Source organism: Acinonyx jubatus, chromosome A3 (genome assembly GCF_027475565.1).
Source record: "Acinonyx jubatus isolate Ajub_Pintada_27869175 chromosome A3, VMU_Ajub_asm_v1.0, whole genome shotgun sequence".
In the NCBI taxonomy this organism is placed as follows: domain Eukaryota; kingdom Metazoa; phylum Chordata; class Mammalia; order Carnivora; family Felidae; genus Acinonyx; species Acinonyx jubatus.
This window is the reverse complement of record NC_069388.1, coordinates 465,510-481,712: the sequence shown is the minus strand read 5'-3', so window position 1 is coordinate 481,712 and position 16,203 is coordinate 465,510. Positions and strand designations below refer to the sequence as shown.

General features: G+C 50.4%; 1 protein-coding gene across 1 annotated transcript in view; it reads left to right on the top strand.

The window, feature by feature from the left end:
• The window catches only part of PRPF6 (pre-mRNA processing factor 6), a 46,991-nt gene that overhangs the window by 21,136 nt on the left and 9,652 nt on the right, over positions 1–16,203 (top strand). Inside the window, exons 10-13 of the mRNA XM_027046748.2 lie at positions 2,675–2,793; positions 3,748–3,966; positions 10,598–10,720; positions 15,464–15,585. Of these exons, the coding sequence (XP_026902549.1) occupies positions 2,675–2,793; positions 3,748–3,966; positions 10,598–10,720; positions 15,464–15,585 (583 nt within the window). The remainder of the gene's footprint in view (positions 1–2,674; positions 2,794–3,747; positions 3,967–10,597; positions 10,721–15,463; positions 15,586–16,203) is intronic.

Below are 16,203 nucleotides of genomic sequence, written 5' to 3'. Positions count from 1 at the left end.
AAGCGTGGTATTAGACCTTTGAGCTGGTGTCCTTGTCTGTATAAGGGCAACATGTGGGCCTGAGGCTAGGCTATTGGCTGCCTCCTGTCAACTCGGCTCACTATGATAGACGTGAAGGTCTATGTTACTCTGCGATTAATACAGTCATAGAAGTGGAGTTATTTTACCCTGAAACCGTATATTTTGGTGCATAAATCATGGCAGCCTCCAGTGGCCGTCACTGTCGGGTCACTGTGAGCAGAGGGGTAGCACCTGAGTGTCCTCCCTGCAGGGCCATGGCTGGAGATCATGTTGGCCTCTGTGTGATCCCGTCTTCTGCTTGCGGGCATGTCTATTCCAGACTGCTCTTTTCCTACCTAGGCTGCCCCTTGTATGCCGGCTGGCGGCAGCCTCTCAACATGGTAGCTGGCCTCTGGGAAGAGCTCTGGCAAGAGCCGAACCGGCCAGCAACAGCTGGCTTTAGCTTTAGTCCTCCGGGCTGCTGACGAGACAGCGGTGGAGGAGTTCCCACTGTCTTCCCAAAAAGTGGACACACACCAGCCCTGGGCGTCGTACCCATCTCTTGGTGAAGGTAACGACCCTGTGAGTTCAGTCCCACTGGAAAGTTCCAGATGCTAGAGACTGAATGATGAAGTTTGCTTCCACTGATCTGCAGTATAATGCAGAGAAGGGAAGCAGGGGCAAAGTAGCTAACGTGTCCCTGCAGGGGTGTACTTGTGTGTCCTTGTGTTTCTGGCTGGTCACTTGGCTGGAGGATAGGACTTTCTTCCTCCACTGCTTGTGCCCTCTGCTAGCACCTTACCTGGTCAGGGTCCTTTCCTGGACCGGGGACTCAAACTGTGAACTCCTGAAGTGGCTAGGTCCTCAGCGGTCTTGCTTTCTTGGGCTGCCACGCTTCCATTAACTAACTTTGGAAGTGGAAATCCTAAGCCAGGCCTTAGCACTCTCTGGGGCTCCGGTCATGGGTTGTCCTTCCGCAGTACACAGTGCCACTCAGTCTCCCCTTGGGGGTGAGAGTTCCCCTCTCCAGCCAGGGCTGGTGCACTGGCCTCAGAGGGCTCATCTTTCAGTGTGGTAGAGCTGTGGCTCTGAGGCCTCCTGCAGAGTTCACAGGTGGGAACCAAGCTTTCCCAGTGGGTTGTGACCTGTAGTCTGGGCAGCTGCTTGGATGTCACTGCTTCTTCCTGGACCTGTGCGTTTTGGCTGCGTGAGAAGCACCCGTGTAGGCGGTTGCATCCCATGATATTGAAGCCTGTTGCTTCGGGGTGTTTCTCCCAGCCACGTTCGAAATGCTCACTAGTGTCCCATTGTTCTGCTAGGCCTTTGCTGCAAATGATGGGGATGTGGTAAGGCCAAGGGATCCCACAGTCTGAGCCCTTTGCTGCACGTTTTTCTCTGTGAAATCGGTTTCTTGAGTACGCGGTGGATGTGTGGTGCTGGAAGGGCTCTGTAGTCAGGGAAGGCACTTCCAACCCAGAGAGAACCAGTCCCTGCCACTCCCAATGGAATGGGTCCAGGGTGTTGGCCCAATCCAGGGGCTGGCTAGGGAATGGTTCCGGGTGAGGGGACTCAGCTCAGCAGTGGGCATCGTCAAGCCACCCTTGGGAGGGATTCCGTGAACTCCGAATGGCCCTCTGTGGTCCTGCTCCGTGGCGCTGGTACACAGCCCCATGGATTGGGTGGGGGCGGCACATCCCCTGAAGAGGAGGCCTGCCAATTGCTTCTGCTGGTGAGGGAGGCTCAGCTCCATTGGGCAGGGAGGCCTGCCAGTTCATCTGCTGGTGATGAAACCTGGCTTCATCCGGGTGCCCCCAGAAGGCCCCAGTCTGTGTCCTGATTTCAGATGAAATCAGAGAGCTGCCTCAGAAGTGCTGTGCTTTCCTGGCTAGTGACCTGAGCTGTGCTGTTCTCCGTCAGCCCATCCCTGCCAGGGGCCTCCTGGAGGGCCTGGCCTCACCCTCCCCTAGTGCTCACGCTGCAGGGCTCTGTGTTGGTCTGCTTTCTGATTTGGACTTTTTGGTAAATTGTGTATGAAGAAAGGGTTCTGTTGCTTAAACAGAGGTTTGAAAGTTTCTGGACTGCACAAAGTTGTAGCCTCTTCTGGGAGTCCGTCCCCCTTCTCTGATGTCACTCCATATGCTGGCTGCCGTGGGCCACCAAAGGAGCCCACCTGCTGCAGAACCAGTCTGTCTGCGTCAGCGCACAGCGCTCCTCAGGGGCCAAGAAGGAGCCCACACCCAGCTGGCCCTCAGATGCACACCAGCCTGGGGAGATGTGTATCCCAGGGCCACTTCTCTTTTCTTTCCCCCGATTTCTGCACACTCACTCACGTGCAACCCGCCCGGCCAGCCCTTCACACGTGGGTGATTGCCTTCTTGTGGTTCTTAACATTGGTTTTCAGGCCTGAGTGGGAGCAGAGATGGCACACAGCTCCCTGTGCCTCCCTCAGTTGTCTGCTGTGTCCTGGCCTTGCTTGTGATTGAAGATGTTCTGCCCTGGGCTTGGCTGTATCTGCCCCAGACTCGAGAGGACCCACATAAAGGGCTGCTCCTCGATCCTGGCCACCAAGGGAGGGATCTTTTGGCCCTGCTGGTGGCAGCGCTCTTTGTGACACAAGCATCCTGCTTCTGCTTCTGCTTTTCCGTGACCTGATTTCTTGTCTGACCTTTCTCAGCCCTTGAACATGTTCCAAACTCGGTTCGCTTGTGGAAGGCGGCCGTTGAACTGGAAGAGCCTGAAGATGCTAGAATCATGCTCAGCCGAGCTGTGGAGTGCTGCCCCACCAGCGTGGAGGTGAGTCTGGCAGGCTCTGCCTGAGTCCAAGTGCAGCGTCTGGAAGTGGCATCGGCTGAGCATTGAGCTGTGATTTCTGGGGCCGTAAGGCAGGGTGAAATCATACGAGGCCACCTCGTAACATGGCTGCTGGGCAGAATGGCCAGCCTGGCCGTGGTCACTCGTGCTCCTAATGGAAGTGCAGAATGGAATCTTAGCTCGCCTCTGGCCCCTACAGAGAATTCTGTTTTGAGCACTCTTTTGCAAGGGCCTGTCCTTCTCATTCAGCTCAGAGTTTGTAAGTGGGACCTGCACAGTGGAGGGTGGTAGAAAATACTAATGGCGTCTTTCTCTCAGCCCAGCATGAGAGGTTCGTTGCCTCAAACTAGTTGGGTTTCTTTAGTTTCAAACATTCTGGTTCACAGCATTCTGTGCAATGATTTTTAGTGTTGGTTTTATGATATCCAACATGTCCTTAATTATCCTAAGGGGTATTGTGAAATTCTCCAAGCAAAATTAATCTTCATTTATGTAAAAGTAAATAGAGCCCTACACATCGTTGGTGATGAAATGCTGCAGAATGAACAGCCAGGACGTGAGAACCCCAGAAGGCTGAACAGCCGGGTGTCCTTTGTGAAGTCCGCAGTCGCGTCCTGCTCATCTTCTGTGCCACACCTGGAATGAGTCGGGCACAGTGTGTACATTTAACTGGTGTTTGAAATGTTTGACTGAGACTCTGTCGACTTCTCGTGTTCACCAGAGTCACTAAATAAGTCAGAAGCAGAACTGCGCGGTTAATCAGATCAGGTGAAAAATGTTGCTGTATACGTTCATGGGCCCTGTTTAAAGGATCCTTGAGAGCTGTTAGAAAGAAGTTTGTGCAAGTGCTGCGGCCTGTTAAGGTTGGCTCAACATTTGACCTGGCGGGTTGCGCTGAATGCTGTCCTCTTGTTTGCTGGTGTTGTCTCCCCACAGCTCTGGCTTGCTCTGGCAAGGCTAGAGACCTATGAAAATGCCCGCAAGGTCTTAAATAAGGCCCGGGAGAACATCCCTACAGACCGGCACATCTGGATCACGGCTGCCAAGCTGGAGGAAGCCAATGGCAACACGCAGATGGTGGAGAAGATCATTGACCGAGCCATCACCTCGCTGCGGGCTAACGGTGTGGAGATCAACCGCGAACAATGGATCCAGGTGAGGTCAGCAGGTAGGACTCTCCTCGTAAGCAGCTGTGTCTCGGTGTCTGCTTTAAACATGTACGTTGGGGGGCGTCTAGGTGGCTCAGGTCATGATCTCATGGTTCGTGAGTTCGAGCCCCGCGTCGGGCTCTGTGCTGACAGCTTAGAACCTGTATCGGATCCTCTGAACCCCTCTCTCTCTGCCCCTCCCCTGCTCTCTCTCTCTTTCAAAAATAAATAAACATTAAAAAAATAAATACAAATAAAAATGCATGCTGGGGGGTGCCTGGGTGGCTTAGTCAGTCAAACCAAGGTCTGACTCTTGGTTTCTGCTCAGGTCATGATCTCATGGTTTGTGAGTTCAAGCCCTGCCTCGGGCTCTGTGGTGAAAGTGTGGAGCCTGTTTGGGATTTTCTTTCTCTCTCTCTCTCTCTCTCTCTCTCTCTCTCTCTCTCTCTCCGCCCCCCCCCCCACCTTGCCCCTCTCCCGCTTGCATGTGCTTTTTCTCTCTCTCAAAATAAATAAATAAACTTTAAAAAAAACCACTTTGGAGTCTCTCATAGGGTAGGGGCTGGTGGATGCTAACTGAGGGTCGTCACGCTGGCAGGAAAGCAGGCATGTGTGGCTTTTCCTTAGTTTTTATAGAGTTGACACCCTGAGGACACCTGTGGGTTGGATACTCTGAAGAACTTTCTGCACACGGACACTAGTGAATAGTACCATTTTTCGAGGAGAAATAATACGATCTAAAGAGAACGGTAAGCCTGGGGCTGGTGAAGTCTCTGAAGACCTTCCGACCCGGCTTCCAGGATGGGCGACCTCTCCTGCCTTCCACTTGCGCCACGTGAGCTCTGTGGGCAAGGACTCCCCGTCTCCGGGGGGCCCGGCCTGTAGTGGAGTCAACCTGGGGCGGGGAGTGCTTCTTGACCACCATCTGCTCCCCACCAAGGGCCCTTATGCAGGCGGCCCTCTTGTTTCGCCTACTGCCCTTGGCATTAGGAGGTGGGAAGGTGGCCTCAGGCCTCCCGCCTCTTCCTTCTTGTGTTCCTGCTGCCACAGGTCTGCTTATAGCTCCAGTTGTCCGCCCGGGGGCCTCTCCCCTCCTGAGGAGGTGGCCTCGAGGGGTGCCGCCCTGTTCCCAGGGATCCCCTCTTGATCAGTACCTCTGCCCTGTGTGGGTGTCATGCCATGTGGCCTCTCTGTGTTTGGGCATTTTTCTTTTTTTCTTTTTTTTTTTTAAATCCTGGCTGCAAGGTCTCACATGTCCCTCTAAAATTCAACCGTTGAGATTCAGCCCCTTTATTTCCTTGGTGTTTTTAGCCACGTTGTTACTTTCGATGCCTCCTTCCTTTGTGGAGACCCATGGAGACCCACGTTTCCAACTTGTGTCTTCTTCCTTCTGCCTGAAGGGCTGTAGCAGTTTCTTATGTAAATTCTTCCAGTTTTTACGTGTCTGGAAACTGTATTTGATCTGTTTTTGAAAGCTGTTTTCCCTTGGTATAGAATTTAGGTTGACAATCTTGTTCCGCAGTACTTTCAAGATACAACTTTTCTGTCTTCTCTTGTGTGTTATTTCCCATAAGGAATTTGTCATCTTTAGGTTTGTTTCTTCATACATATTATCTTCTCTTTCTTTTTAAAACAATTAATGACTTAAGTTTTTTTTAACGTTTGTTTATTTTTGAGAGAGCGTGCGCGCGCACGTGAGTGGGGGAGGGGGGGGACAGAGAGAGAGGGAGACCCAGAATCTGAAGCAGACTCCAGGCTCTGAACTCTCCTCACAGAGCCTGATGTGGGGCTCAAACTTAGCAGCTGTGACCTAAGCTGAAGTCGGATGCTTAACCGACTGAGCCATCCAGGTGCCCCTGTTGTAGCGCTTACCTTTAGATTTATGATCCATTTGAGTTCGTTTTTGGGTGTGGTGTGAGGGAAGGCTTTAACTTCGTTCTCCACGTGCATGGCCAGTGGTCATGGGTGTAAGAGTTTATTTCTGAACTCAGTCCTAGTCCTTGGACTGTATGTCTTTATGCTCGCCCTGTGGTATTCGGATGGCTGTAGCTTTGTAGAAAGCTTTGAAACCAGGAAGTGACAAAGTGTCCTTTGTCGTCTACAAGATTATTTTAGATGTGCTTGATTCTTTGTGTTTCCATATGAATTTTAGGATCAGCTTGTCAGTTCCTGCAAAAGAGAAACTTGGGGGGCGCCTGGGTGGCTCAGTCGGTTAAGCGTCTGACTTCAGCTCAGATCATGATCTCGCAGTCCGTGAGTTCGAGCCCCGTGTCGGGCTCTGTGCTGACAGCTTGGAGCCTGGAGCCCGCTTCGGATTCTGTGTCTCCCTCTCTCTCTGCCCCTCCCCTGCTCATGCTCTGTCTCTCTCTCTCTCAAAAATAAATAAAAACATTCAAAAAAATTTAAAAAAAAATAAAAGAAACTTGGACCAGCTGGGATTTTGATAGGGATGTCATGGGACCTGCAGATTGCCTTGGGGACTGTTGGCATCCTGACAGTATTAAGTCTTCTGATCCATGAACATGGGGTGTCTTTCCATTGATTTAGGTCTTCAGCTTTTTCAGCAATGTCAGTGTACTAGTATTGCACTTTGTTTTATTCCAAATATGTTGTTATTTTCGATGCTATTGTAAGTGGAATTTTCGTGTCATTTTCAGGTGGTTCATTATTTGTGTATAGAAATACAGTAGACTTCTGAATATTGAGCTTGTGTGACCTTGCTGAAATCATTTATTAAATTGTAATAGATTTAATGGGTTCTGTAGGGTTTTCGGTATGCTAGATCATGCTATCTGCTTATACAATTTTACTTCTTTTTTTTTCCCCCTTCTGGATACCTTTTATTTCTTGTCTAATTGCCCTGATTAGAACCTCTAGTGAAATGTTGACTAGAAGTGGGGAGAACCAACATCTTTGTCTTCCTCCTGATCTTAGGGGGAAGTATCTAGGTTTTCCTGTTGAGTGTGGTGTTAGCTCTGTAGCTCATTGGTGCCTTAGTTATATTTTAAAGAACTTTTCTTCTTTTCTTTCCATTTCGTTTTGGATAACTTGTATGGCTTTGTCCTCAAAGTTTGTTCTTCTGTAACATCTGATCTGCTGTTTATCTCATCTAGGGGATTTTCCACTTCAGATCTTGTAGTTTTCATTTCTGTGAATTTAATTTTGGTCTTTTAAAAATGTCTTTCACATGTGTACAACCTTTTTTTTTTTTTAAGAGAGAGTGTATATACGAGTGGAGGAGGGGCAGAGAGGGAGAGAGAGAATCCCAAGCAGGCTCCACATTCAGTGCAGAGCCCAGTGCAGGGCTTGATCATGATCTGAGCTGAAAGCAAGAGTTGGACGCTCAACCAACAGAGCCACCCAGACACCCTTGTGCTGGCGTTTTGGACACACAGACTCAATATAACGACTGTTTTAGTGCCCTTGTCTCCTAACTCTGATGTCTTTGTGCATTTGGGATTAATTTTGATAGATTTGTTAATCCTCTCGTTACAAGTTGCATATTCTTATTTCTTTGCATGGCTGGTAATGTTCAACTTGTTGCCAGATACCGTGAATTTCCCCTTGCTGGGTGCTGGGCAGTTTTGCATTCCTGTACGTCCTCGAGGCTTTCCTACTGGACCAGCTGCTGCTTTGGTCCTTTGGACCTTGCTTTAATGCTTTGCTAGGTTGGACCCCCGCAGTAGTGGGTTTGGGACAGTTCAGGGCTAATCCCCCTGTGGAGGTGAGACCTCTCTGTGCACTGTGCCCAGTGACCTGTGTCTCTCGGGGGTTTCCGGTCTGGCCCTGGAAAGAGGCACTGTTCCTGGCCCCATGTGAGCTCTGAGGAGTGCTCTAACCATTGTGGGTGGTTCTTTTCAAACACTCATGCTTTGTTTGGTGCTCAGAGAAGACCCCCAGGTGGCTCTCTGCAGAGCACATCGCCAGGGTTGTCTCTCCACTGCACCTTTCTTCTCTTGTGCTTGATCCTGTGTACTGTATGCCTCTTCATCTTCTAGGGCTCAGCACCGCCTCCTCCAGCGTTCCCACCTGGGTCCCCCTCCCTGTTCTGCGGCCTGGAAACTCTCCAGGCGGTGAGCTGGGCTAACATGGGGCTCCCCTTGACTGCTTCTGCGTCTCAGTCCTCACAGCCCTTTGTTACCCGTGTCCAGTGTCTTGACAACAGCTGCTTCACAGGTGGTGTCGTTGTCTGGATTTCTCGTTGTCTCAGGAGCGGGGGCAGGGGGGTTCCGGCTCAGTCAGCAGCTTCTCTGGTTCTCTGAGGGCTTTTTGGAGGCTGACTGTGCACCTGGCAGGCCTTACCTGCTCCAGCTCTCTGCCTTCTAGGTCTCCCTGGAGCCCCGTTTTGCACAGAGTGGAGGTGAGCGCCCTGTGCCCCCGGAAATGCCCACGCACGTCAATTACCATTCCTAACCCCCCTTTTGGGGCACACTGGCTGGGCCACAGTGAGTCCCGTTTCTTCTGCCAGCCTGTGTTTCCCTCTTGTCAGGAAGGATTACTGCAGGAGGGGATGGTAGGTGTCCTGTCTCCTTGCTGGTTCTCAGACCAGCTTCCTGTAAACCCTCCATTAAGACACTGGCTTTGTGCAGAAAAACACACAGCATGAGCTAGAAGTTTTTAAAATTTTCCTCAAAATTTGGGGCACCTGGGTGGCTCAGTCAGTTAAGCATCAGACTCTTGATTTCAGCTCAGGTCATGATCTCACGGTTTGTGTGTTCGAGCCCCGTGTTGGGCTCTGTGCTGGCAGCTTGGAGCCTGCTTGGGGTCCTCTCTCTCCCGTCTGCCCCTCTGCCCCTCCCCTGCTCATGCTCTTTCTCTCTTTCTCTCTCAAAAATAAGTAAACATTTAAAATTAAATAAGAAATAAGCTTTCCTCAAACTTTGTGTTTTGCTGCTATTTGCTTCTATTTGAATGTGATGAAGGGATCTGAAAGCACACGAGTCTTGCCTGGTCTTCTTAAGGCTAGCACATAAAACGTGTCTTTGTGGTGTCCTGCAAAGAGTGTTACGGCTGAGGGGTTTTGCCCTCTGAGCAAAGTCACCATTTACTGAGCACCAGACTCTGCCGAACGGGTTTTCTCCTTGCCTTCTTACTTCCTACTTCCCATTCTTTGTGGAACCCAGTCCTGGCCCTGACCCCGGGCCCCGCTGGACACCTCAGGAGCCTCTGCGACAGGCCTGGCTCCACCAGCCATGCCCTCGAACAGTGTCTGCATGTACTCACATGCTTTTCCTTTCGTCCTGCTGGCGCCACTTCCCCTCCTTTGCTGGTTCTCCTTCTCTCCTCTATTTTATTTTTTATTTTTATTTTTTTATTATTTTTTTTAACGTTTTATTTATTTTTGAGACAGAGAGAGACAGAGCATGAACAGGGGAGGGTCAGCGAGAGGGAGACACAGAATCTGAAACAGGCTCCAGGCTCTGAGCTGTCAGTACAGAGCCCGACTTGGGGCCCGAACTCACGGACCCCGAGATCATGACCTGAGCCGAAGTCGGCCGCTTAACCGACTGAGCCACCCAGGCGCCCCTCTCCTTCTCTCCTCTAAATCGCTTGGTGGTTTGGCCCTCAGCCCCTTTCTGAGACTTGTCTGTGCTTCTGTGAGGGTCTCGTCTCACCACATTGCCAAGCAAGAATGGCACTTACAGGACAGGAACCCCCAAATGTGGACTCTGCTCTGGGTGCTCCCCACATCCTGGATTGCACCCCTGCTGCCCTGCGTCCCCCAGCGACATGGGACAGTACCAGGGCCTGATGTGTCCAGGGTGCATCTCCTGGTTTGCCCACAAAACATGCTAGTCCTCAGCCTTGCTCACCTCAGTATGAAGCACCAGCATTTATGCCTCGTGAGTCACTGCTGACTCCTTTTTCTCATACCCCTTGTCCGGCAGGCAGTTTGAGCCTACCTTCCCATCTCTCCCTGGTCCGGGTGGCCTGCCTTGCCGTCTGTCCCTGGTCCGGGTGGCCTGTCTTGCTGTCTGTCCCTGGTCCGGGTGCACCTTGTCACCCATTTGTGGCAGTCCTTGGCCAGACCACAGCTTCCCCCAGACATGGCAGTGTGTCCTGTTGTGTTTCCCTGCTAATGCTCCACACAGCGGTTAGGGCTGTCCTTTTAAAATGAGACTGATTATGTGACTCCTCCTCTAGTTTAAAAACCTCTGGTGCCTGCCTGCCCCACAGCAGTAAAACCCAGAGCTCTTGCTGTGGCCTGCAAGGCCCTGGGATCCAGTTAGAGTATTTCCTCCTTTTGTCCATTTTGAATCCTGAGTTCTAGACCAACAGGTGCAAATGTTTGTGAGCTTGTCTTGGTTCTTACTACTTTGGAAGTGTGTTCCATGCAGAGCCTCGTGTGGCCACTGAGCTGTCTCCCACAGTGCTGTGCACACAGAGCTGCTTGTGCAGTGCTTGGGAGTGCATAGGTGCAGCCTTGTTAAGTCCTTAGGTATTTGTCAAGCATTCATCTGCTGGGTGGAAAGGAGGGTTACCTTGCCGGGTGGGCTGCAGGAGGGCTCGATGGGCATCAGCGCCTTGGGTGCGCACCGACCTGCAATGCAGGGGCTGTCCGTCCTCTTCATGTGGGCGTAGCGTGCCCCTGTCAGGCACCTGCAGCTCTGGACTATAGTTTTGTGTCCCTCTTGTAGGATGCTGAGGAGTGTGACAAGGCTGGGAGTGTGGCCACCTGCCAGGCCGTCATGCGTGCTGTGATTGGCATTGGGATCGAGGAGGAAGATCGGAAGCACACCTGGATGGAAGATGCTGACAGTGTAAGTCCGGCTACGTGGGCCTGAAGCACCTGGGGGGAACTAGCTGCAGATGTGAAAGTCTTCTTGATCTGCTGATTTTTTAAAATGTATTTATTTTGAGAGAGAGCATGCGTGAGCTGGAGGGTCGGAGAGAGAGGAGAGAGAATCCCAGGCAGGCTCCATGCTGTCGTCACAGAGCCCGACGTGGGGCTCGAACCCACAACTTGCAAGATCATGACCTGAGCCAAGATCAAGATTTTCAAGAGTCAGAGCCACCCAGGGGCCCCTGATCTGCTGACTTTCTTAAACATAGTTGTAGCTGTAAGGAGTACAGATTTCTCCTAACCCAGGTTTACCTGGAGAGCCACTCCTTGCAGACCTCCTGATCTGCAGTGTTCTGTGCTCTGTGTGGGCTGACTATGTGCTGTGGACCAGGAGCCAGCAGAGTGGGAGCCCACAGAGCTCTCTCAGCTGTTTTTTACCTCCCCACATCTACCCCCTGGGTTCTTTGATAAGTTGCACTTCAGAAGGCATTTTGTATACGAAGCTTTTGCCTACTTTGAAATTATTTCCTTGGAATAGGCTTCCAGAGAAGAGAGCATGGGGGTCAAAATCAGTATGTATTTTAGGTATTCAGTGCCTTAAAGGTGGCTCTCTTTTTTTTTTTTTTTTTAGCTTATTTTGAAATAATTTTAGATTTACAGATGTTGCAAACTGTATGAAGGCTTCTTATATGCCCTTCACCCAGATTCCTCCGAATTTGACCGTTTCACCACATTTGCCTTTCCCATTCCACTCACACGTGCACACACATGCACACACACCCCTTACTGTTTCTTCTGAATAGTTGTGAGTAAATTGCAGAGGTCACGGCCCCTTTCCTCCAAGTACTGCAGCGTTTCTTTAAAAGACGATGTTTTCTTACACAGTCACAACATAGCTATCAAAATGAGGAAATAATGTTGACACAGTGCCATTATGTAATTTGCAGGCCAAATTCCACCAGTTGCCTCCCTAAGTGTCCCTTTCACAGGAAGGAAAAACACAGCTGGTTCTGGTGCAGCAGCCGCCCCCGGTCACAGCCTCAGGTTTCCGTGGCCCTGATAGTCTAGAGAGGGCTTTGGTCTGTCGTCGTTTTTCAGGAGTCTGACTTCTGGCCCCCTGATTGACTTTGTGACTTTGTGGCCCCCTGATTTGGGTCTCCATGATGTGTCCCCACATTGGGGTTGGGGTTCTGCATCTTTGTGGGGTGTTGTGTCCTGGCAGGTTGTGTTGGTAGGTGCCTGTGCCCGTTCAGCTCTGAGCAGCTCAAGTGGCATCCATCAGGTTTCTCCACTGGAAGGTTACTCTTTTTCTCCTTTCTAATTAATAAGTGCCTTGTGGGGAGGCACTCTGAGATTAAACATCCTGTTTCTTGCCAAACTTTGACCTACTAGTTTGCAGGCCCATTAATGATGTTTTTGTCCTGTATCAGTTACTATGGTATTTGCCAAATAGTGCTCCTTCCTTCCTTCCTTCCTTCTTTCTTTTCTTTTCTCTTTTCTTTTCTTTTCTTTTCTTTTCTTTTCTTTTCTTTTCTTTTCTTTTCTTTTCTTTCTTAATGTTTATTTTTGAGAGAGAGAGTCAGAGCATGAACGGGAGAGTGGCAGAGAGACCAGGAGACAGAATTCAAAGCAGGCTCCAGGCTCTGAGGTGTTCTCACAGAGCCCAACGTGGGGCTCGAACTCACAAACTGTGAGATCATGACCTGAGCCGAAGTCGGACACTTAACTGACTGAGCCCCCCAGGTGCCAAATAGTGCTTTTCTCAACACCATTTCTTCTGTATTTTATTAGAGTTTATTAGTTGGAATTCTACAGTAGTGACCTTTCCCTTATTCACGTGGCTATTTGTTTCTTTCTGTTAGGAGAGGCTAAGGATCCCTACTCCATTCTGGGAGATTATAGCCCCTGATGGCATCACCGGTGTGGAGCTCACATAACCTCTTGAGCGCCACATGTGCTATGACCCAGGGCACAGGTGCTGGCCATGCCATGCACTTCCAGGGGCCTGTGGCCTGCCGATGGTCTAGTGCACACCAAATATACCTTGGTTCTTTAGGCAAGTTGAGACACAGGCCAACCATCATGGGTGTTAAAAGCTTTTCATTATGTAACATTTAAGACGCAAAGAAGTATAAAGAGTAACAAATATGCTCAGTGTCTGTATCGAAAGGAAATTCCCAAATATGCCAAAGAATCCTAGTTTCTTGTTGTCGAGCCCCTTTTTATTCTGCATATGGAGTTAAAGACTTCACTTCATTTTATTTTCCTTATTGCTTTGACAACATACGAGGCCTGGCGAGGGGAGGAGCGGAGGGGGGATAGACCTTGCCCTATGGATGACAGATTGTGGGAGCAGAAGCCCACGAACCATTTCGGATTTTCTTTTTCTTTTTTATTGTCTCTTGCACGTGTCGTAGAACAACACGGCTGTCTTTCACAAAGCTGTGCAATTCTGGAGTAAGAGCTCAAGTCTCTGTGCTCAGAAGAGCGAGTGTTTTCCTAATACTCCCACCCCACGGGGCCCTGCCTGGCTCACCCACACCTGAGACCCCTGGTGGGCTGTCATTTGATCCAGTGGGGCCACGGATGCCCGAAAGTCTTTGTAACCGGCCTCCAGGACCTTGGTCAAAAGTCACAAAGAGTACAGACCAGTTTGTATGGGGTCTAATCCTCATTTGGCATCTTCTGTCACTTTTTCAGTCACTACTGGTCAGGACACGCCCGAGGCGGGGCCCTTCTTGGTTTCTGTGGTGCTTGAGTCAGATTGAGGCCACGTGACCAAGAAGGAACCCAGTCTGAACAAGGAGGTCGAAGCTGCATCCCTGTTTTCTAACTCCACACCCATTTCCACATGGTGGTCTTTGTGCAACAGGAGGCTTATAGCCGTTCTCTTGGAGAATGCAGCCGTCAGTCTGGGAAGTGGCCTTGGCTGGCTCTGTGAGGTGCCTGTCTGGTTCCATCCGTGACATTTTGATGATCGTTGCTGCAAAACTTTGTTTCCGACACAGTTCCTAGTGGCTTTTCACTTACCTCAGAATACAAAACCCTTTCTTGGTATGAGAACGCTTCCTGCGTGTGCAGAGTGTTTAGGGCGGCACGTTTCTCAGGTGGTCCGCGAGCATCTGGTGTTGAGTATGGGGGGCACTGGCCTTTCCCCTGGGTCAGCCCGTTCCAGTGAGCGTCCCTGGCTCATGACCTTCTCAAGAGATGGCTTTCACAGAGTGACTGGCTTTCTTGTGTTGCTTGATTCCAACCAGGGAATAAAGTCATTCTTTCTGTCTTTTTCTTTTTTTTTTTCAATGCTTATTTATGTTTGAGAGCGAGAGAGAGAGAGACAGAGCATGAGTGGGGAAGGGGCAGAGAGAGAGGGAGACACAGATTGCAAAGCAGGCTCCAGGCTCCAAGCTGTCAGCACAGAGCCTGACGTGGGGCTCAAACCCACGAACCATGAGATCATGACCTGAGCCGAAGTCAGATGCCTAACCGACTGAGCCACCCAGGCCCCCCTAAAGTCATTCTTCAATAAGGAAAAAAAACATCCAGAGAAAGTAGCAGCAAGTGTTTATGGAAGTGCTGTTTGAGTGGATGGGTTCTTTCTTTCTTTTTTAAGCTGCATTTTTTTTTTTTTTTTTAAGAAGGAAAGCTAGGGCACCTGGGTGGCTCAGTCAGTTCAGCGTCTGACTTTGGCTCAGGTCATGATCTCACGATTCGTGAGTTCAAGTCCCGCGTCAGGCTCTGTGCTGACAGCTCAGAGCCTGGAGCCTGCTTCAGATTCTGTGTCTCCCTCTCTCTGTGCCCCTCCCTAGCTTTCTCTCTCCCTCTCTCCCTCTCTCTCTTTCTCTCTCTCAAAAATAAATAAAACATTAAAAAAAAAACTGTTTTCCTTCCTTCCTTCCTTCCTCTTTTTTCTTTTCTTTTCTTTTCTTTTCTTTTCTTTTCTTTTCTTTTCTTTTCTTTTCTTTCTTTTCTTTTCTTTTCTTTCAAGTTCATTTATCTTTGAGAGACAGTGCTCTCTGTCTGTGAGGGAGGGGTGGAGAGAGAGAACCCCAAGTGGGCTTCACACTGTGAGTGCGGAGCCTGAACATGGGACTCGATCTCACGAACTCGTGAGATCATGATCTGAGCCAAACTCAAGAGTCGGATGCTTAACCAACTGAGCCACCCAGGTGCCCCGTAAGCTACATTTTTTATTGTGGTAAAATACACATATAAAGTTTGCCATTCTTGCCACTTGGAAGCATGTGATTCCATGGCGTCTAGCACACTCACGGTGTTGTGCGGCCATCGCCACGGTCTCAGACTCCAGAGTTTTTCTGTTCCCCGCATCAGAGCCCACACCCGTTCACAGCCATTCAGGTGGATAGATGCTTTCTTTCTCTTTGTGCTCATCTGTGTTTTACAGGTTTCTAACGAGCATGGCTTTTATAAGGGAGAACATACACTTAACCCTGAGTTCAGAGAGGAACCAACGTGTGTGGTGTGTGGTCAGCTCTCCCCTGCGGCTGGCGGCTGCTGTTCCCCTGCACCAGCTCCTGCTGTGTATGAGGGCTGGCAGACAGCCCCAGGCCAGGCCCCGTGTGTTGCACTCCCCATCCTCCTGGGGTTTCGCTCTCCCGGGTCGTGTTTCCCACGGTGTGGTTCTGAGCAGACGGGCCATCGTGCCTCCTGCTCTGAGGCCAGGGCTGGGCTGCCCACTCTCACCCTTATCTTTCTGCTCTAGTGTGTGGCCCACAATGCCCTGGAGTGTGCGCGAGCTATCTATGCCTACGCCCTGCAAGTGTTCCCCAGCAAGAAGAGTGTGTGGCTGAGAGCCGCGTACTTCGAGAAGAACCACGGCACCAGGTATGTGCTTGGGCCCCAGGTGCCTGGTGGCGCGCTCCACTCCGTGTGCCCATTGGCCTTCTGACTCCAGGTCGGGCAGAGCTGAGTTGAAACCTCCCCTCCGCATAGGTGGGCAAGGACCTAAATTTGAGATCCAGTCCTCTGCAATGAGGGACAGAATCTTCTACTGCACTTGAGACTTTGAGATCTGTCTTTATGGCTCCTTCTGTACCAGATAGGATTATCACTCTTTTATAGTTGAGAAACGGAGACGCTGAGGGCATTTCTGCAGAAGTGCCTACAGCTGCGTTGGCAGACGCCTGGTGGCCCAAGGGTGCCTGGGGCGAGGCAGGGTTCTAAAGCTCCACGTCTGTGCCAGCACTGGATTTAGCAGTGTGGGCGGTGCGGCATCTGGGCCCAGGCAGGCATGGTTTTCATTTAAGCTCTGCTGACTTTGGGTTTAGGCTAGTTTTTGTGCTCTGAGGAGGTCCTTGACAATTTTCTCTAATTGTATTCTTTAATTGAAAAAACCTTTTGGGTCTGCCTTATTGGCTGTAACTGCTGATTGAATTAGGTGTTGCAATTTCTGGTGTTCAAGGGGTGCCTCTCCAGGGTATCAGCCTCATGTCGTGCACTCTG